The 22,840-nt window shown below is 45.1% G+C and overlaps 1 protein-coding gene and 1 pseudogene across 14 annotated transcripts in view; both read right to left on the reverse strand.

Annotated features, from left to right (window-relative positions):
• The window catches only part of LOC144312796 (zinc finger protein 12-like), a 163,765-nt gene that overhangs the window by 16,044 nt on the left and 124,881 nt on the right, over positions 1 to 22,840 (reverse strand). For 5 of the 14 annotated variants that reach the window (XM_077895862.1, XM_077895861.1, XM_077895865.1 and 2 more), the window contains exons 7-10: positions 13,924 to 14,001; positions 8,405 to 9,020; positions 7,536 to 7,662; positions 7,154 to 7,249 (exon numbers count right to left, since the gene is read on the reverse strand). In XM_077895862.1, the coding sequence (XP_077751988.1) occupies positions 7,154 to 7,249; positions 7,536 to 7,662; positions 8,405 to 8,542 (361 nt within the window). In that variant the 5' untranslated portion in view covers positions 8,543 to 9,020; positions 13,924 to 14,001. Of the gene's footprint in view, positions 1 to 3,087; positions 3,325 to 7,153; positions 7,250 to 7,535; positions 7,679 to 8,404; positions 9,021 to 9,115; positions 9,164 to 13,579; positions 13,718 to 13,923; positions 14,002 to 22,840 lie in introns of those variants that run through there. The other 9 variants (XR_013378402.1, XR_013378410.1, XR_013378406.1 and 6 more) reach the window with 7 other exon arrangements.
• LOC144312000 (uncharacterized) lies at positions 1,416 to 5,863 on the reverse strand (annotated as a pseudogene).

Raw genomic sequence — 22,840 nt, forward strand, 5'->3', positions numbered from 1 at the left:
TCTGTTTTCTAATATCTTCTAGAGGTGCCAGCACGGTAGGCTTATATAGAGGAGACAATTTTACCATGTTTTACCAGTTTGTCACTATCTTTCCAGGCTCTGACATCAGTTTTCTCATTGCCTGAGTACCAGGCCAATGTTACCTATTTTATTTTTTGTTGCATTAGTAGTATGCTTCTAGGTGCAACCACTAAACAAAGTGGCTTAATATGGAAACAATGCAGGGCAGTGGTTCCAGCCCTATACCCTTATGAGAATGAAACAGAATGATGCATGCAACCCCCACGGTCCTATCTTCTCCATCAAAGCCTTGATCACAGTGAATTGTTTCCTTGTCTGTCTAATTACAATGGGAACTCCAATTATATCCTTGAAAAATACAAAAATAGCTAACATCTTATGAGCACCACACATATTATATGGTATAATCTTGCAATAGCTCAAGAAATCATGGGATTATTCTAATTCCAGAAGAGAATATGAGGCTCAAAGCAAATCCAGAATCCAGATGTTGCAGGCTCTAGAATAGGAGCTCTCACACCCTCTCTTATAAATTTCCTGTATGTATTCTTTTTTTAAAAAATATTTTACTTATTTATTCATGAGAGACAGAGAGAGGGAGGCAGAGACAGAGGAAGAGGCAGGCTCATGAAGCAGGGAGCCTGATGTGGGACTCGATTTCAGGACCCTGGGATCATGACCTGAGCCAAAAGCAGATGCTTGACCAACTGAGCCACCCAGGCACTCTCCTGTCTGTATTCTAAATCTTTATTAAAACTCACTTCCAAAGAATGAAGTTCTATCTTTAATTAGCAAATAAGGAATAAGTCCATTTCTAATGCCACAGATATTCATATGGAAATTTGCAGGATATCTCCACCTACCATTGGATGGCTTTTATTTTTAAAAATGAATGATTCTCTCTGAACAAAATCTGTACATTTCTGAATTATAAAATCCTTATTAAAGTATTTCTTACTATTCTATCACAAGGTGAATTAGGAAATGCCAAATAGACGGAAATGGTGCACAGTACAATGAACCCCCAATCATATTGTTGGATTATGGAGTACTTATAATTTGTATTTTCAGCTTTATGAAGTACTCCAGTGAAAAAGGGCAGTAGTGTGTGTACTAGTTTGCCAGGGCTGCGATAACAAAATGCCATAAACTGGGTAACCTAAGAAATAGAAATTTATTTTCTCACAGCTCTGTAGGCTGGAAGTCTAAACTCAAGGTGCCAGCAGGGTTGAGTTCCTCTTAGTCCACCCCCCTGCTGCCTCTTCACGTGGTCTTTCCTCTGTGAACCTGCATCCCTGGTGTCCTAATCTCCTCTTCTTACAAGGATACCAGTCGGATTGGAGAAGGGGTCAGACGAATGGCTTCATTTTAACTTAATTGTGCTTTAGAGGCTCTATCTCCAAATACAGGCACATTGAGGTACTGGACATTTAGGACTTTAATTAGGGAAGACAATAACAGTATGTAAGAAGAAGGTAGTTTCATCACCAAAACTGATTATTTAAATCATAGTGAATGCTGTTAAGAAGCCATGGCTATTTTCTTTCACTCATTTTCATGTATCTATGTCATATGTACATAGGAACAATAACAACACGTTTTTGTATTCTTTCATTGGTCAAAAAGTAGAAGACATACACTAGCAATCAACAGGAAAATATTTTATTTTAGAATTTTTTAGATTGAAATATAGTTGACATACAATATTAGTCTTAAATTCTTCTTGAATGACATATTTTCTATTAAATAGAAGAAAACAGTATTCAATGTGGAAGATCTTGGTAGATGGCATTGTACATGTAATACTTATTTTATACTCATATTTATGTTAACTTCACATATACAATTCCAATATATGATTTATGCTATATGGTACATACTAGTACAACTAGGAATATAATGCTTTCATACTTTGCAAATTGTCCATGTAAGTTTTTCTAATTTGTTCTGACTAGTCCACTTACTAATATTTCAAAGATCTTTGTAGGCCACATGAGCATTTATCCTTTTACAAGAAGGCATACTTTCTGCAATATCTTCTAGAAATACTTTGGCATCACATCTGGAATATAATTTCTACAAAAACATAGCTACAGGGCAGCCTGAGTGGCTCAGCAATTTAGTGCCACCTTTGGCCCAGGGCGTGATCCTGGAGACCCGGGATCGAGTCCCACGTCGGGCTCCCTGCATGGAGCCTGCTTCTCCCTCTGCCTGTGTCACTGCCTCTCTCTCTGTGTCTCCCATGAATGAATAAATAAAATCTTTAAAAAAAACCATAGCTACATACTTTAAAAATATGTTGAATTCATAGGCTTGACTTCTTGATACATAGTAAGATTTTATTTCTATTGAGGCATTTAGTTGAAGATATTCCCACAAAAGTTTCTCTTTTAAGGAATTTTTTCTTTATGAGTCCTTTTATGTTGACAGAGGGCTGAGCTATGTCTGAAGGCTTTCCCACACTGATTACATTCATAGGGCTTTTCTCCTGTGTGAGTTCTGTGATGTATAATGAGGTCAGACTTCTCAGAAAAGGCTTTTTTATACTCATGACATTCATAAGGTTTCTCCCCAGTATGGATTTTATGATGTGTCATAAGCATGACACTTCACTGAAAGCTCTTTCACACCTGGTACAAACATAAGGCTTCTCTCCTGTGTGTATTCTCCGTGTACAAAAAGGTGTGACTTCATGCTGAAGGATCTCCCACATTCATCAAACCCATAGGGCTTCTCTCCAGTATGAATTCTCTGATGAATGTTGAGGTGTGATTTTTGGAAAAAGGTCTTCCCACACTCATCACATTCATAGGGTTTCTCCCCAGTATGAATTCTCTGATGTTCAATGAGGTGTGACTTATGGGCAAAAGCTTTTCTACATTCAGTATATTCATAAGGTTTCTCATGAGTATGGATCCCACAAGATTGGATTTCTTGCTGAAGGCCTTCCCACACTCCATACATACAAAGGGCTTTTCTCCTGTATGAGTTCTCTTAGGTATAATGAGGTCTGACTTCTGGAAGAAGGCTTTCCCACATTCACTACATTCATTCTTTCTTGCGTATCTCTGTTATCACTAAATAAGCCTAAATAATTAAAACTCCTACCATAAGAGTCATATTTTTGGAATCTTTGTTTTGAAGAAAAAAAGTCTGTGCTCAGAGGAAATATATTTCTAAGTGCATTACACTTGTTGCTCTTTTCCTCAGTCATTGTTCCCTGGTCAGTGAAAGCAACATGCTTCAAAAGTGTTTCTTGATTTTCTTGGTTTCTTTCCATGTGGTCATCAAGTTGCCAGATTTCTATAAGGAAGCATAATTAGCTATCTGTTTGTGAGTAATTCTTAGAATGTATTATGGCTCATAACTTTTCACCCTATTGTGAGATTGAATCTTTACTTTCAGGCCTAGTATCCCTATCTAAAAGAAATACCAAGGCTAAATGGAAGCTATACCCCTGAGCTTTGCAATAAAACCACAATTTTTTTTTTTTTTTATTTATTTATGATAGTCACAGAGAGAGAGAGAGAGAGGCACAGAGACATAGGCAGAGGGAGAAGCAGGCTCCATGCAACGGGAGCCTGATGTGGGATTCGATCCCGGGTCTCCAGGATCGCGCCCTGGGCCAAGGGCAGGCGCCAAACCGCTGCGCCACCCAGGGATCCCAAAACCACAATTTTTTAAAAAATTGGATTTGTAGAACAGAAATAGAGAGTACAAAAAAGAACACAAATATATCTGGCTATATGCAAATAGGATTTTGCAAACTGGTGAGAAAAATGAAAATAATTATAAGGTGCAATAAAAAAGAACAAAAGAGGACAGCTAGAGCCCATCTAGGAGAATTAAAATGATTGGGTGAAATGGTGACTAGAGGAAATAAAGACTGGATGAGCAACAGAGAAAGCTGGACAGGTCCCTCATCAACTCATTGCTGGACTGCTCTAGTTTAATTATCACTTGTCTCTTTGCTTCCAATGTCTTTGAGTTCTTGTCTATTTATTCATCAACAAAAACTGATTTGACAAAGCCATCAAGTCCACTTAAAAGCAGGAACATGGGGATCCCTGGGTGGCGCAGCGGTTTGGCGCCTGCCTTTGGCCCAGGGCGCGATCCTGGAGACCCGGGATCGAATCCCACGTCGGGCTCCCTGTGCATGGAGCCTGCTTCTCCCTCTGCCTGTGTCTCTGCCTCTCTCTCTCTCTCTCTCTCTCTGTATGACTATCATAAATAAATGAAAAAAATTTAAAAAAAAAAAAAAAAAAAAAAAAAAAAGCAGGAACACCTTTGTAGCCAGTGCTTCAAAAACCATATAACAGTAATTCATTCTTATATGGGAATCTGTATGTCCAGTAAGAGAAATAGGCCACAGGATAAGCCAAATACTACCTGCCTCGGGATTAGATTAATTACTGAATTCTCACTGCTGAATGAACCATCTTATTCTGTAATAGTTTACAGATAACTCCATTAATCCTGACTTTTAAATACTCTCTCCATCTTCCTCTCTACCTACCATATATGGAAGAGGAATCACAGTTAAGGATGTAGACAGTAAATCAAGATTACCAGAGTTTCAATCCTAGCTCTATCACTAATTAGACATGTGGCACAGGTCAAGTTCCTTGATTTCTTTGGGCCTCAATTTCCCTTTCTATAAAAATGGATAATAATAGCACCCACCTTGTAAGTGTTGTCATGAGGATTAAACAAGTCAACAGATGTAAAGTACTCAGATAGCTGCCTCACAGATAATATGTTTTATCAGTTAGATATCATTATCATATGTGTTATTGCTGATCCTCAGTCAACTATGTGCTTGCCATTTCCTGCTTTGTATCATGCTTTCCAAATTTCTGGATAGTATTACTGTGGAGACACTAAGCGGCAGATTTTTCACTCTGGATCTAAAATTCTATCTGTCTTCATTTTCATCTATTTTATAAACCTCTGACAGTACTTGACTACTGTTGAATTTATGCTACTTACATCCAGAGCAATAAAGGCATTCCTTGGCTCAGAATTCAACAATTCCACTGAGGTTCCTAACCCAGTTCCTTACATATAAGCCATCAATTTTTAAATAAAGTGAGATTTCCATTCTTTATCCAACACTGGTTCCCCAGAGGCTAGACTGGATACCTCTCCAGGGAAGATATATACGTGGCCAAAAATCACATGAAAAATTGCTCAATATCACTAGTCATTCAATGCAAAAAGTAAAATACCACTTATACCTATTAGGATTGCTACCAGAAAAACAAAACAAAGCAAAACAAAAAATAACAGGCATTGTTGAGAATGGAAAAACTGGAACCTTTGTGCACTGCCAGTGAGAATGTAAAATTGTGTGGTAGCTGTGGAAAACATCACAGAAATTCCTTAAAAATGTAAACACAGTTTCCACATGACCCAGGAAATTCACTTCTGAGTATATACCTAAAAAATCAAAAGCAGGGGCCCAAACAGATATTTTTACACAAACGTTCTTAGAAGCATTATTCACAGTACCCCAAAGATGGGAACAACTCTAATGTTCACTGCAAATGAATGGATAAAGAAAATGATGTGGTATATACATACAACAGGGTACTATTCAGCCCTAAAAAATGAATCAAATTCTATCACATGCTACAACATGGAGGAATTGTTTAAAGATTTTATTTATTTATTTATTTATTTATTTATTTATTTATTTGAGACACACACAGAGAGAGAGAGGCAGAGACATAGGCAGAGGGAGAAGCAGGCTTCCTGTGAGGAGTCTGATGTGGGACTCGATCCCAGGACCCTGGGATCACGACCTGAGCCAAAGGCAGATGCTCACCACTGAGCCATCCATGTGCCCTAACAAGGATGAATTTTGAAGATATTCTGCTAAATAAAATAAATTAGACATGAAAGGACAAATACTGTTTGATGCCACTTATATGAGGTATCCAGAATAGTCAGATTCATAGCAAAAAAAGTAGAATAGTGGTTACCAGTAGCTAGCAGGGGAGGTAGAATGGGGAGTTATAGAGTTTAATGGGTACAGAGTTTTGGCTGGTGATGATGAAGGAGTTCTTTTTTTTTTTAAATTGGAATCTTTATTTTTTTTAATTTTTTATTTATTTATGATAATCACACAGAGAGAGAGAGAGAGAGAGAGGCAGAGACACAGGCAGAGGGAGAAGCAGGCTCCATGCACTGGGAGCCCGATGTGGGATTCGATCCTGGGTCTCCAGGATCGCGCCCTGGGCCAAAGGTAGGCGCCAAACCGCTGCGCCACCCAGGGATCCCTGATGAAGGAGTTCTGAGGATGGATGGTGATGATGGTGGCAAATCAATATGAATGTACCTAAGGCCATTGAACAGTACACTTAAAAATAATAAACTCTATGTTATGTATATTTTGATAAAATTTAAAAGAGGAAAAAATCTTCTCAAAGTCTTAAATGAAGTTGGTAAGAATCATAGGCAGAATATACCTGTAAGGGAAGACATTCTTTAATAGCCATGCAAAGAAGAGGATTAATATGGGAAAGTGATATATGCAAATGGCATTCAGGTAAATAAGGAACTTATGTTGACCATCCCAGTTATATATATCTTTAAATATTATTTATTTATTTATTTATTTATTTATTTATTTATTTATTTATTTAAGAGAGACAGAGGTAGTGACAGAGGGCAGGAATGGGGAGGAGAGGGAAAAGCAGGCTTTCTAGGAGAAAGGAGCCTGACACAGGGTTTGATCCCAGGACCATGACCTGAGCCGAAGGCAGACACTTAAAGGATTGAGCCACCCAGGGACCCCCATCCCAATTATTTTCAAAGGTCCAAGGAATTTAAGAAGAGAATCTTGAAGCATATTTTTCAAAGATGCCAATTCTTATTGATCAACTGTAATCCTTTTAAAAAATTTCTTTTGAATTCCAGTATAGTTAACATATAGTATATTAGTTTTAGGAGTACATTACAATGATTTGACTGTTTTGTATATGATTCAGTGCTCATCATGACCAGTATAGTTTTAATTCCCTTTACCTATTTCACCTATCCTCCCACCACCACCCCTCTGGTAACCATTAGATCAACTGTGATCTTAATTTCATTCACTTCCATCCACAGAGCCCTTTACCTAACTCACCTGCATAGCTCCCACATGGGATTTCTCTTTCCACCATCCATGGTTCTTCACCTTGTTCCAACTTGTGGGTCACAGATGGCTTAGTGGTTTGATATCCTGTCAATGGGAAATGATAAGGGAGTTGGACCTAGCTACTGGGCTTCAGGTCCTCTGAACTCTGAACTTCATCAGAGACTGCCTGATGAAGATGCCAATTTATACCTGAAAAGGGTCTTTAAACAAACTTGTAGCTGTACCTCCCAAATATGATCAATCTTAAATCTACTAAAACTCAGGGCTACACTTGTAAAAGTACTTCAAAGGGGTGACTATTTAGAGTAACTGAGAAAGGAAAAGTAGTTAACTAGCCACATGCCAACCAACACTGGGAAATGGTCCTCACCCACTGAGATGAGGTTGATATAATTCTCTAGCATCACATCCCTGAATAGATCCCTCTGGTGAATGTCCAGGTACTGCCACTCCTCCTGGGTGAAATCCACAGCCACATCCTTGAATGATACTGGTCCCTGTAACAACACAATCCTATTCCAACTACAGTCATCATATTGCACAAAATGGAAAAAAAAAAAGAATGGCAACTTGTTTAAAGGATATTCGTTATTTGATAATGTTTCCTGCATTTTAGCCCCATTTCATCTTAGTCACCTAAAATATTATACTGATTTGGTCTCATTCTGTTTCTCTAGCTCTATGTTTTGATGCCCATTTGTCTAGTTTTATGTTCCATTTTGTGAGTAACACAAAAATTGTATCTGAAATACTTTACACTGTATGTTCATTATTCATTATGCCATTCATTTATTAAGCCATTAAGCAAACATTTACTTAACACCCCATACATGTCTAGAACTGACTGTTCTAGATGCAAAGGATCAAATATTGGAATGTGGTCCAATCTGCCAAGGCTCAGAAAAGATGCTCACTTGGTATCGAGTTATACAAAGGGAAGAAGGCACTGTTCAAAATACTCTTGATAAGTTTTTTTCAACACAGAAATTATTTTAATTTTCAATGTTTCAAATTAACAATGTATAAATGTTTTACTATTTTTCATTTTCCTATATGTGTATGGCCAATAGTAAGAGATTTAATGTTTTAACCAAAATTTTTGAAGGTCACAGAACAACTATAACCAATGTAAAAAAAAATCCCCTTGATTATTAAGATTGTTTTGCATGATTTTAAATTCCATGGTCATTTTTACGATCTTTCACTACTGTTCCCATATAATGGAACAAACTAACTCACCTGGGATTTGGTCATTTTCTGCAGCCTTTGGGTGAAGACAGAAATCTTTGAAGGCAGAGGTAGGGGAAGAGATGGAGCCATGAGAGACCAGGTATGACTTGAAGATCCCAGAATCGCTGGTGTAACAAACCCATACATGGGTGCCTCAACAGTTTGGTTGAGGAAGTCACCCTGTGGGAGAATGTCCCCTGGGCCCTCCAGAATTCATTGTGAGAAAAACCAGACATTTGCACTAAGATTTAGCTGCAAGAATATCTGTTGCAGCACTTTTTAACATACTGAAAAGTTGGAACAGATTAAGAAACAGATATAAGAGATATATACTCAAAGATAAAGTAATTTACAGTCACCAAAAACTATGTTGCCAAGTATTGTAATGTAACGGCAGTTCGTGCACATCCTTCTCTGGCCAATTAGTTGGACCTTCTGTGTAGGAACACAGACAGATTGGAGTCTGAAGTTAGAATGTACTAACGACGGGTTCTCAGTGGGACCCAGGAACTGCAGAAGAGATACCAATAGACTGTAAATATAATGTCCACATGGTGAGATTCATGCAACAGTCTTTCTGGAATCTTTCCCAGGGGAGTTGAGGTGCTGATCTCTGTGCTTGAAGCTAAGGGGAAGGAGAGGTCAGTTAAATGCTATATTTTAGTTTGGGAGACATAAAGAGTAGGAGATTTGGAGGTAAATATTTGAGCTTGAATTTACCTGCTGGCTATTTGACTTTGGACAAATCATCAATTTCAACTCTGCAGCCTCAGTAAAATTAGAAATAAAATCTGTGTTATCAGTGATGAAGGTAAGAAACATATTTTACAAAACCACCTAATATTAATATGTTAATGAGTATGTGTGTATGCGTGTGCATCCATGATGGCTGTTATCTCTAGCTACCACAATTCTCTACATTTTTTTAAGATTTCTTTTTTTTTTTTTTGAGAGAGTGACAGAGAGAGAGAGAGAGAGAGAGGGAGGGAGGGAGAGGGAAAGAGAGAAAGTGAGAGAGGAAGGGGCAAAGGGAGATGAAGAAAATCTCAAGCAGACTCCCAGTTGAACATGGACTCAGACTTGGGGCTCCATCTCATGACCCAGAGATAATGACCTGAATGGAAACCAGGAATCAGATGCTGAACAAACTGAGCCACCCAGGCACCCTTAGTCTTCTATTTCTTCAAGTCTTTGCTCCAAAATCACCAAGGAGGCCTCTGCTGTCTACCTAATTTAAACTTAATCCTCCATCTCCCTTACCCTGATCTACTTTCTAATTTATAATTTATTATCTAATATACAGTATGATAATGCTTATTGTTAGCTGACTACCTCTACTTATTAAAAATAAATTTCATGAAGGCAGGGTTTTTTTGTCTGCTTGATTCAGTACTGTGTCTCCAGCACTAGAAAGAGTGTGCGGTTCACGGATGCTCAGTAAACTGTCATTTAAAAAAAAAAGTTATATGTAGTAAATTTCATAAAACACTCCTTGTCACAAGGGAATATATATGGTATTCTACAGTATCTTACCGATTTTTCAATAATGCCCCCATACAAGAGTACATACTGCAGGATGCCACTTCCGTGATGTACTACAAACGCGAAATTAACCCGCAGAGATAAAATTGTAAAACTGATTGATCCTTAAGCGGTGGTCAGGGGGTGGGGGTTGACTAAAAAGGGGCAGCACTTTCTGGGGAAGTACACTGTTCTGTATTTTCACGGGGTGGGGGGGGGGCGGTTGTTACACAGGTCCATCGGCAATTTTTGCATTTTTGTTCTCTGTAAATTATGTGCAAATCATTCTATGAAAATTACGTCCGACCTAAAAATACTGGCAAATAAAACTATTAGTGCAGCTCACTAAACAGATTTCACCGCCCATACTCACTACGGGGTTGCAGCCCATGACCTAAAAGGCGGACTTGGAGCGCTGCTGTAAGGGTGAAAGGTTAGATGCCATTGGAAAAGCAGGCAGCGCTCCCCCTGGAACGTTTCCGACCTTCAGGAAAGCTTGGTTCTCTTTCCACAGCCCGGAGGGCGCTCCTCGCCTTGGTGTCCAGGCCTTGCGCGCCCGGCACCGCTGGATGCGCTCCAGGCACCACACCTGCAGCGCGGCGCCAGGGCACCAGCCAGAAGGCAGTGCGGGGACCCCGGCCGCCCCGGGCTCACGGACCCAGGTCCAGGAGGGTCACTGCAGCTTTCGACACGCCCCGATCCACGCCTACCCCCAAAGGCCTGCTGACCCCTATTGTTCTTCCCCCACCTCTCAAGCCCGCCCGACATCAACCACGTGGAGGGCTTCGGGCCCCGGGACTCGGCCCCGCCCCCGCCCCCGCCCACGGGGCGCTGCCGCCAGGCCTTGGAGGGCACACGTGCGCAGAAGAGGGCGCCGGGTCCCTTCGCCCGCGAAATCCGTCTCCCAGAAGGAAAGCCTGCGCTGCGGCGCCGCACATGCGCAGCGAGGGCCCGAGAGGCCGAGGGGCCGGGCCCGGGGGCGGCGGGGCGCCTCGCGTCCCATTGCAGCGCCTGGCGCGCACCGACCCCAGCCCCTGCGTCTCCAAACCCTTCCTGCAAAAAGGCCCAGTCGGAGGACCAACGGGCGCACGAGCCTAGCGATGGCGCAAGACCCAGGACGCGGCGACAATTCTCTCTCCCAGGCCCGAGCACGTTTCGCTAATGCTTGGAGGACTTAACTCAGGCATTGGAGTTGGAGCCCCAAGCCTTTCCAATGTTTGCAGTCGGCTTTTCTGCCTCCCTGAATGGACCTGAGAGTAGACCGTTGTGACAAGAGGGGAAACACGTCTCAGAGCTTTCCGTAAAGTGCCTGCAAGTCAAAGCTAACAGCGGCATATTTTCTAGGAACACACGCCAATTATTTTTGATGACACAAACATAAAGACCAATAGCTAACTCCTTTGAGTAATAGTAAAAAGAACAACTTGGAAAAACCCAGACATAGTTTTCCTCCGCAGGGCAGGTGGATGTTCTGAAAATGCTGTTGCTTCACATTGATCTAGTGCAACATTAATCAGTGCCCTGATAGGTATCCACAGTTCTGGGGAAACTGGTTACTTGGGGAAAAAGTTCTCTTTGGATGATCACCTTCCATGCTGTGCCAGTTTCCATAGGGCTTAAAAGTTACCATGAACAGAAATACCTACAGAGCGTTTGCTTGGAATAAAGAACGTGGCCGGCAAAATACAGATTTTTGTCCTTGGTTTCTAAAAGGTGGCCTCTAGATTCTTGGCATTTCCCTAGTGTTTACTGTCCCCGGTAGGCCCCATTGATGTGCTTGGAGGCTATGACATCCTGACAACACAGAGAGGAAAACAAGTTTCACTTTTGTAGCCCTTTCAGATCTTACACTATGAGTCTCACCCTTTGGCTAGTTCTCAATCATATCCTAATGCTGTAATAAAACTGTAATCACAAGCACAGTGCTTTCGTGAGTTCTGTGAGTCACGGTCGTGAATTATCAAAGTATCAGAGGGGGAACTGGGAAGCGCTGAATCTTTAGCCCACGAGCCAGAGGTGAGGGTGACCTGCGGATTCCTGGGCATGTGGCTGGTGACTGAAGTGAGGGCAATCTTCTGGAGGGCTGTGCCCTTAATCTGGGAAGTTTGGCCCAACTCTAGCCGGTTAGTGTCAGAAATCACCGAGGCTATGCACTATGTACTATGCATGATTCTAGGTGCTTTAAATGTATTAACTAATTTAATACTCCCATAGGAACTGTAGGAAGTAGATTCTATTATTAACCTCGTTTTACACATGTTGAATGGAGACACACGGATTCACCCACTCGCTGGGGAACACACAGCTAGTTAGTGGGAGAGCGAGGCAGAAGGGCTGTAGACCATGGATTGGTAAACTGCTACTCACAGGCCACATCAGCCAACTGCCTGGTTTTCTACCGTCTGTGACCATAGGATGTTTTTCACATTTGGAAACGGCTGGAAAAAATTCAGAGAGCTGTGTTTGTGTTTTAGTGTATAAAAGTGACTGCGTGATGACGGGTCAGTGTCTTTGAAAGAAAAGGTTAGTGTTGCTTGAAGTTCCCCTAGAGATGGGAGGCAGGGTAGAAGTCTCCGGGTCCCAATTCCACTGAGGGGCTTCCCCGTACCAATGATAAGCAACTCTTGGACATCAGCCAGCTGTCCCACAATTTAACTCAACTGTGTCACACGTCCTGGGACATAGCATTAGATCCCACAGCTTCACACTTCAGTCCTACGAGATTGACACCCCTCCCCACTTCAGACCCTAGCCACAAGCCCAGGTTATTATATGGTTATGACCCGGCAGCTATTGCTTGGAGGTTCCCAGGCCAACTCCTTAAACTCCGGTCACAAGTTTAGGTTGTTACTGACTGTCCGGCTATAGATCAGAGCCACAAGCCACAAGCCCTTCCCTTGGGTTCAATTAATTAGAACTTCTATGAAGAACCCAAATATTTTACTTATTCGATGACTGATTTATTATAAAATGTAGGATTCAGAAACAGCTAAACGGAAGACACATGTAGGGCAGGTGTGGGAAAAAGGTGTGGAGCTTCCATGCTGTCTAAACAAGCCACTCTCCCCATTATCTCCACATGTTCACCAACCTGGAAGCTCTTCAAACTCTGTCATTTTGTGTTTTTAGGGAGGCTTTATTATATAGGCTTTCTATCTATTAAGGACTGGCCATTGGTTCTTGATGCAACGGCCAGCCCCTAGCCCATCCCTGAAGATCAGGGAGTGGGACTAAAAGTTTCCCCCCTGTATGCATCGTTGGTTCCCCTGGCAACCAGCCACCATCTTTAGGTGCTTTCCACAAGTCACATCAGGAATGTAAACCCAGTTGTGGTGGAAAGGGTCTATTATGAATCATGAGACACCCATTTCACTTTTATGACTCCAAAGCAATTTCAGAAACTGAGGGCAGGAGACCAATAGGATGACAAAAGATGCTCCCATTGCTCTTCTCACTCAGGAAATCCCAAGGGTTTTGGAAGCCGTGAGCCAGGAACCATCGACAATGACCAAATGTGAGACATATATTTTCATTGTCATTAAGTCGACTAAATATGCTTTTCTTATAAATTACAGAATCACCTAGGGTCACGGGGACACGAAGCACCAGTGTCAAGAGGCAGGAGTAAAGATCGTAGTGTTTGTGTTTGTTTTTTAAAGATAAGAGTGTTTTTATTTTAATTCCAGTATAGTTAACATGCGGTGTAATATTAGTTTTGGGTACATATATAATACAGCGAGGCAACGATTCCATGTAACACCAAGTGGGTCATGGCAAATGCACTACAGACTGTAGCGTTTCCTGGAATTTCCATGGGCAAGGAAAGGCAGAGCAGGTCAAACAGTTTAGAATTGGCTGGCTTGAATAATTGTGGAGGGCTTTGGGACATAGGGATTGTCTTTGTCTGTTCCCTGGCCCGGGATTGATTTAGGGCAGGGGAATATTGGCTCGGTTTGTGATTATTAGATAAAGGAGGTGGTTGGGGGTATGGGATGGGGCTGGTTTACCTGTGAGAGGAGTGCTGTCAGGCAAGTTGTTTATCGCAATAGGAATTAACCACCACCCTCCCAGGAGGTCAACACATCCTAACGAGGAGAAGATAAAAAATATGGTTAATATAGTATCTCAAAATACATGAACATTTTGTGACATTCTAATTCTAGTGTATATAAGTAAAGTTTCATTGAAACATAGCAATATTGACTTATTTATTATTGTCTATGGCTGCTGTCACTCTACAGCAGCGAGTTGACTTGTGATAGAGGCCATATGGCCTAGAAAACCTAAGTTGTTTACTATTCGGCCCTTTTCCTAAACTAAATTTTGTCAACCTCTGCTCTATAGTAAATGCCGTTCGACTGTATGAAATACTGCATAGAAACGAAGATGTAAAACGATGAACATTTTAAAAATATAAGGCTATATGTCCTAAATCTTTAGGTGGAGAGACTCTCACTTTTACCATAGGGGAAAAATTAGATTATGTTATGGAAAATATGAAAACTTTCTATGGTAAAAAACCATCATAAAGGTACTTCCACCTGTAGGAAGATGGAGGAGATCTAGTGTTCCCTGTTCCTTCTGCTAAGAAAGAGCTCGGGATCCTGATACATCTTCTGGGACTGCATCGTTTTCTGGCTTTCACAGTTTGTATTGAAAAGTCAGTTTGTATTGAGCGGGGATCATGCCAGGGACCCTCCCTGAGGGCCCTGGGGCCCTGCCGAGGGACAAGGACCCCTGAGTGCCAGGCGATTCCTGTGCCTCAGCTCAAGCATCACCGCAGGAGATCTGGGAAAAGCTGAGGCTGGTGGTCGCGGGGTGGCCACACCTTGGCCGGATCCCTGCCATCGCGGTGCCAGGGCTCAGGCGCCCGCCTGCACAATCCCTGCGCGCCCCCGGGCCTCGCGGGCCTCGTGCCCGCGCGCGCGCACCCTGAGGCGCCCTGGGTTCCAAAGCCGTGTCCTGGCAACGGGCCAAACACTGCTCTGGGCCTTCGCCGCCACGTTGGCAACCGAAGGAGAGCGCTGGGAGCCCAGCTCTGTATGCACGGCCTCCGCCCGGAGCCAAGTGCTCGAAGGGCACCTACCTGGGCAGGCTGCGCCCCTCAGGCACGGCCCGGGCCCCGCGGGGTGGGCCCCCGGCAGCAGGCCTCGGCCGCCTGCAGCCCGCTCACTGCGCCCCCCGACCAGCCTTGGCCCGCAGGGGTGGCCCAGCGGTCCAAACGCCGGGGTCAACTCCCAGGCCATCCTACAAGTGTGCCGCGACCTGGGATCGGCGCTGGTTCCTAGCATCGGCCACAAGGTACTCTGTGATCCCGTGGGCCCTGCGCTCTGTTCTGGGGCTCATCACCCAGATCTGCAGGCGCGGCGGCCTGCACAGGACGATGCTGTCAGCCCCCCAAGCACAGGCGTCCCTCACCTCCGTGTCCACCCTGGGCAGACTCCCTGCCTACGTGCCGCAGCTGCGGCTGGTCACCCCGGGGCCAGTGGCAGCACCCAGCTGTGGCCAAGACGTCTCCGCAGTGAAGAGGGCGTGGAGCGCCCGGGAGGAGGAGGACCCTGCCCTCACAGAGCCCCCAGATGCTCGGAGAAGGTGCCCTAAAGGTGCCGGGGCAGCACAGCCGGCATTCAGGCCCTTCGGTGTGGACAGAAGCCTGTGTTCCTTCGTGCCCAGGCCTGGGCCTCTGCACAGAAGCCTCCCCGCAGAGAGAGCAGCCGACGCAGCAGACGACAAGTCCCACACGTCCAGCAGGAGCTCGTGCAGCACTCGAAATGCCATCAGCAGCTCCTACAGCTCCACCAGGGAGTTCCCGTCCGTGCAGAGGAGGAGGGGTCCAGCCAGAAGACAGGGCCGGCTGCCCCCGAGGCCCCCAGAGAAAGTCAGCCAAGACAGCCCCTCGTGTCCCGCTGCGCCTCCTGTGCCCTGCCAGATGAAGAACCAGCGCCAGCAGGAGGTGGGTGCCACCACGGGGCAGAAAGAACCCTGCAAGGACCGCTCACCCACGTCTGACTGCTCCAGGCCCCGAAGACGCAAGATCCCTCTGCTGCCACACAGGCCAGAGGGTCCTGTGCGGCTGCCGCCAGCCCCTGAGCTCGGCTTTCGAGTCACCGCTGAGGACCTAGACGGGGAGAAGAAAGCCGCCCTCCAGCGCATCGACCGTGCTCTGCGAGGGGAGGTGGAGGGCGTCTCGAGGTGCGGCTCCAGGTGCCCTTCCAGTGCCTTGCCCGGGCCTGCTGCTCGGGCCGTTGTACTGCCAGCTGTCGCTCCAGCCCCTGGCCTGAGTGCACAGCGGGCGGAGCTGGACTCCCCGGGTCCCCTGGCTGTCCTGTCGCCTGGTGGAGGGGCTGTCTCTGTGCCGCCTCTGTCTCGGGGGGAGCCCAGCTCCCCTGGCGCCACCTCCTCCCTGTCACAGCCCCTCCCTGGCACCTGTGCACGATCCTCACCTCCAGCCCCATCCACCTTGCTGGCCTCTGCTTCCTGCCCGAGATGGGGATCGGGCAGAGCTGACCTGTGTGCCGAGGCCCCGGACCCCTCCAGGCCTGCTCCCTGCTCTGCATCAGGCCTGGCGTGTGCACGGAGCAGCCCAGCTCCTGGCTGTTCCATTCCCGCAGCTGCTGCAGAGTCCCTGCGCCCCTCCAGGGTGAAGCGCGGCAGGCACTGCCCTCGGATGGGAGGCGAGGGAGGGGGCTCTCTGCCAACCAACTGGGTCAGCGGTTTAACGGATGCCAGCTGTGCCTTCCCCGCTGTTACCAGCACCTCCAGAACGCAGTGCCCTAGCCCCATGTGTGTTGACTGTCCCGTGTTCAGCTCCCGGAGCTCCCCTCCCGCCGTGGGGCCTCGTGCCCCCCCTTCCAGGAGCCTGCCGGTCACTTGTGCTGTCCCTTCCAGCCCCTCAAGCGGCACATCCGCAGGCTTGGCTCCCCAGCCAGCCTCTGACGGCCAGGTCACCCCCATGGACTGCACTCCCCCTTGCCAGCCTCTGCTCTTGGGGTCTCCCCCTGGCTCCAGTGGGAGCTTCTTTCCATCTGCCCAGGCCCTTCCGATGCCCTCCAGAGACAGCATGGGCTCAGTCACAGCCACCACTGGCCTGCACACGCTGGGGCTCTGGAGCCACAGCCCACCTGGGAACCGTCCCCGTGGGAACCCAGGAACCCCAGCTCAGCCCACATTCGGGGCCACTGACGGGCAGTGTCAGGGAGCCACCAGCCTTCGCAGCGCTGTCCCCTATGGACAACGGGCAGCTCCAGCCTCAACCGCTGCCTTGGCCCTGACCTCGGCTCTAGGCCGGCTCTCCTTGGGCAGCACCACACAGGTGGCTTTCGGGGGTTCCTCGCCCACCTCCTGCACCTCGGGGACCCATGCTGGCACCCAGCCAGGCGTTGCTGCCACCCCAGCTGTCGTGCCCCCCGGCACGGCCACCGCCCCTAGCTCCATGACCAATGCTGGGCCCAACAGCCGGCAGCCCTGCCCAATAGCTGGCGGTGCAAGCCCAGCCCCCTTGAGCTTGGGGGTTGGCGCAGCCCCCGCAGGCTTGGGGAGGAGACAGGCTGCCCCAGGTCGGAAGCGCACCTTTGCAGCTCTCAGCGTGACGCCACAAACCAGCGGGGCCCCGAGCGGCACACACCGCTCTGGGGACAGCTTGGGCCCGAACACCCGGGGCCACCCTTGCGGGAGCACCCCCATCACCACCGCCCGAGCCAGCACTCAACACAACCCTGTGTCTGGAGCCCCGAAAGCCCCTCGTGTGAGTCCCAGCCCGAGGCACTTAGCGGCTCAGAGGCCCCCGAGGCCCAGCCCAGAGCCCAGCAGCACTGCCAGCGAGGCCACCTGCAGGGTCGCGTGGGTCCCAGGCCCTACTCCTCCCGGCGCTGCCTCTGTGCTGAGCACAGCCAGGAGCAGCCCTGCCAGGACGAGCCCCTCGTCAGCTGCCCAGGGCTCGGGGAGTCGCAAAAGAGCTGCACCGGGCCACAAGTCATTTGCCTCCACCTCGCAATCCACTCTTTTGGGGTCTAGGAGGAAAATGCGGGCCTGAGTCCACAGCTTCCTTCCTGGCAAGTCGCCCGCGTGCCCCTTCCCTCTAGGCTACACGTGTATGGACCTCATGCCCATGGGAAACCCTAGTCTAGCCCTGACCTCTGTGCACCCGGAGCGACCCTGGGCATCCCGAAAGCCACCATCCAGAATATTGCCAAGCCTTGCCCCGCACTTTTGCCCAAAGGTGGGTGGCTCGAGGCTGTGTCAGATCCCAGTGGCTACAGGCCCCAGGACGGTGCGCGCAGGCCCGTGTCCCATCTGCCTCCAGTCCTGCAGCCCACACGACTCCTCCTCGACCCACAGTGTAGATGAATTGGAGTACCGTCAATGAACAGGGCAGGCAGGCTCACCTATGCCTGGACCTATGGTGGCACCCTGATTAGGACTCTGCTTCTTCATCTCGGGTTGGTTTACGGACTTTCACTTTGGAGCACTCTGTGCAAAACTATTTAGGGAAGCCCAGGCACCTGGTGTGGTTTGCACTGACAGAAGGAATGGAGCCTACATGGTCTGAATCCAGGATGCAGTGCTGCTATCAATCCTGGAAATAGGCTTTTTTTGGTAAGATATGTGAATGAAGTGTTGGTGTCTTCACCAAAAGGTGGCACCTAAGGGTTCTGAGGAAATAAATGTATAGACCCTCTGTACAGACTTGTGTATAAACAACTTTTGTATATACATATAGGATAGCTTTTTTGAACTTATACAGCTGTACATAAAAGTAGCTGATACTAGTTAAGCCCGTGTCAACATTTTTTTTCCACTTGTACATTTCGGACTTTTTCTTTTGGTTGATTAAAGTTGCATATGCTAAGTGTGTGAATGAAAAAAAAAATGCCCTCCCCATGTTCTTTCTATGTTCTACCAGTTTCCTCCAGAGCTTAAAATAAAGCCTTGCTCCACTTCTTTGCATTAAACAAAAACGTCAGTTGACAATCTTAGTTCTTAAAGGGAATATGTTTTCTTTGACTACTCTAAGACTTTCCGGTTTTTTTTTTGTTTCAATAAAGAACATCTTTATTGAGATATAATTCAGTCGTTTAAAGTGTCTAATTTAGTGGCCTTTAGTATACTATCCAGTGCTCATTACACCACGTGCCCTTCTTAATGTCCGTCACCTAGCCCCACCTAGCCCCACTCCCCTCCCCTCCAGCAAACCTCAGTTTATTTCCTGTGATTAAGAGTCTCTTATGGTTTGTCTCCCTCTCTGGTGTCCTTTTGTTTTCTTTTTTCCCTCCCTTCCCATATGATCCTGTTTTGTTTCTTAAAATTCCACCTCTGAGTGAGAGCCTATGATAATTGTCTTCCTCTCATTGACTTTATTCACTTAGTATAATAGCCTTTAGTTCCATCCACATCATTGCAATTGGCAAAATTTCTTTCTTTTTTTTTTGATGGCTGAGTAGTACTAATCATGTGTGAATGATTAGTTATCTATCTATCTATCTATCTATCCATCTATCTAACTATATCTCTATCCATCCTCTTTATCCATTCATCTGTCAATGGACATCGTGACTCTTTCCATAGTTTGGCTGTTGTGGACATTGCTGCTATAAGTTGGGATGCAGGTGCCCCTTCAGATCACTACATTTGTATCTTTGGGGTGAATATCTGCTGTGCAATTGCTGGGTCATAGGGTAGCTCTGTTTTCTACTTTTTGAGGAACCTCCATACTCTTTTCTTGCCTTCCCAGCAACAGTGTAAAAGGGTTCCCCTTTCTCTGCATCCTTGCCAATGTCTGTTCTTTCCGACTTGTTAATTTTAGCCATTCTCACTGGCGAGAGGTGGTATCTCATAGTGGTTTTTATTTGTATTTCCCTGATGCCAATGCTATTGAGCATATTTTCATGTGTCCGTTGGCCATTTGTATGTCCTCTCTGGAGAAATGTCAGTTCATGTCTGCTGCCCATTTCCTGATTGGATTCTTTGTTCTTTGGGTGTTGAATTTAATAAGTTCTTTATGGATTTTGGATATTAGCCCTTTACCTGATATGTCATTTGCAAATATCTTCTCCCATGCTGTCAGTTTTCTTTCGATTTCGTTGACTCTTTCCTTTGCTGTGCAAAAGCTTTTAACCTTGATCAAGTCCCAATAGTTCATTTTTGCCTGTGTTTTCCTTACCTTTGGAGATGGGTCTAGTGAGGAGTTGCTGCAGCCAAGGTCACAAAGGTTGCCGCCTGTGTTCTCCTCTAGGATTTTGATGGACTCCTGTCTCACATTTAGGTCTTTCTTCCATTCTGAGTCTATTTCTGTGCATGGTGTAAGAAAATGATCCAGTTTCATTCTTCAGCATGTGGCTGTCCAATTTTCCCAACACCATTTGTTGAAGAGACTTTTTTCCATCGGATATTCTTTCCTGCTTGGTTGAAGATTAGTTCACCACAGAGTTGAGGGTCCATTTATGGGTACTCTATTCTGTTCCATTGATCTACGTATCTGTTTCTGTGCCACCATACTCTCTTGATGATTCCAGCTTTGGAATAGAGCTTCAGGTCTGGAATCGTGATGCCACCCTTTTGGTTTTCTTTTCAACATTCCATTCCGTTGGCTATTTGGGGTCTTTTTCTGGTTCCATACAAATTTTAGGATTCTTTGTTTCAACGCCGAAATAAGTTGATAGTATTTTGATAGGGATTGCATTGAATTTTTAGATTGCTCTAGATATCATAGGCATTTTAACAATATTTGTTCTTCCAATCCACGAGCACGGAGTGTTGTTTTTCCATTTCTTCGTGCTTTCTTCAGTTTCTTTCATGAGTGTTCTATAGTTTTCAAGAGTACAGATCCTTTGCCCCTTTGGTTAGGTTTATTCCTAGGTATCTTATGGTTTTTGTATACCATGTTTTCTTGATTCACTCACCAGTTGATGGACATTTGGCTTGTTTGTACTTAAAAAAGAATTATTTATTAGAGAGAGAGAGCACAAGGGGAAGGGGAAGAGAGAGAGGGAGAGAGAAATTCCAGCAGACTCCACACCCTGTGCTGAGCCCAAGGCTGGGCTTGATCTCATGACCCGGAGACCACTGTACCTAAGCTGAAAGCGAGAGTTGGATGCTCAACTGACTGCATCACCCTGGCGCCTGTTTCTACCTTTTGATGTCTCTGATTGTGTCAACAGTGTATACATGTTGGTGCACACACCACTTTCAATTCTTTTGGGTAGATTCCTGGCCGTGGAATTGCTGGGTCCAAAGTAGGCCTAGGTGTAACCATTTGAGGAGCTGCCAAGGTTTTTTCCAAAGTGCTACAGCATTTTACATTCCCACCAGCAGTGTTTAATGGTTCTAGTTTCAGGGCATCATCACTACCATTTGTTGTTATCTGACTTTTTGATGTTAGCCATGTAGTGGCTGTGAAGTGGTATCTCACTGTGGTTTTGATCTGCCTTTTCCTGCTGACTAATAACATCAAGCATTCTTCATGTGTTTGTTAGCTATTTACATACGGTGTAAGGATCCAGGTTCATTCTTTGTCATGTGCCTAGCAAATGTTCCCAGGACCACTTGTTGAAAGAACAGTCCTTTCCTTGTTGAATGCTCTTGCCACTCATGTCAAAAACCACTTGAACATAGGTATATGGGTTGATTTCTAGAGTCTCCATTTATTCTCTCGATCTATATGTCTACCCATATGGTAGCACCACATCATTATACCATAATTTTGTAGTAATTTTCGAAATCAGGAAGTGTAAGCCCTCCAACTTTGTTCTTTTCAAGATTGTTTCGGCGCTTCCAGGTCTCTTGCAGTTCCATATGCATTTAAGGATCATCTTTTCCATTTCTGCAAAAGGAGCTACTGAGTTTTGATAGGGATTTCATTGAAGCTGTAGATGCCTTTGGGCAATACCGCATCTTAAAAATATCAAGTTTCCCAATCAACGATCACATGCTACCTTTCCTTTTGCTTAGGCCTTTAACTTTTCTCAGCAGTGTTTTCGTAATTTTCAGTGTAGAAGTGTACGTGCTTGGTTTAAGTTATTCCTTGGTATTTTATTCCTTTGGAAACTATTATCAAGTTGTTTGCTTAATGTCTTTTTTGAATTGTTCATTGATGTTGTATGGAAATACCACTTCCGGGGATCCCTGGGTGGCTCAGCGGTTTGGTGCCGGGCTTTAGCCCAGGGTGCGATCCTGGAGACCCAGATTCGAGTCCCACGTCGCGCACCCTGCGTGGAGCCTGCTTCCTCCTCTGCCTGTGTCTCTGCCTCTCTCTCTCTCTCTCTCTTTCTCTGTCTCTCTCTCTCTATATATATATATATATAATGAATAAATAAATAAAATCTTTAAAAAAATAAAAAATAAAAGGAAATACCACTTACTTTGTATGCTGATCTTGTGTCCTGCAGCTTTACTGAATTTCTTTATTAGCTATACTGGTTTGTGTTTGAGGCAGGACGGGGATTTTTTTTTTTTTTTTAATTTTACTGAGATTATGTTACCTATGAATAGATACAGTTTTATATCTCTCTTTCTAATTTGGATGCCCTTCATTTCTTTTTCTTGGCTAATTGCTCTGGCTGTCATTTAACACAATGTTGAATAAAGTGCTCAAAGAAGGCATCTTTGTTCTGTGCTGGATCGCAGAGGGAAAACTTTTAGCTCTTACCACTGAATATGTTATCTGTGAGTTATTCATAAGTTTTCTTGATCATGTTTAGGAATTTTCCTTCTTCTAGTTTGTTGTATTTTCATCATAAAAGGGTATTGAACTTTGTTAAAGACTTTTTCTGCATTAATTGAGATGATGAGATGATCAGGATTGCTTCCCCTCCTTCATTCTATTAATGTATGCTGATGGATTTTTTTAAATAATGAACCACTCTTTTATTTCTAGGATAAATCCCACTTGTTCATACTAGTAATAATAATAAAAAATAATAATCCATT

Source organism: Canis aureus, chromosome 4 (assembly GCF_053574225.1).
Source record: "Canis aureus isolate CA01 chromosome 4, VMU_Caureus_v.1.0, whole genome shotgun sequence".
In the NCBI taxonomy this organism is placed as follows: Eukaryota; Metazoa; Chordata; class Mammalia; order Carnivora; family Canidae; genus Canis; species Canis aureus.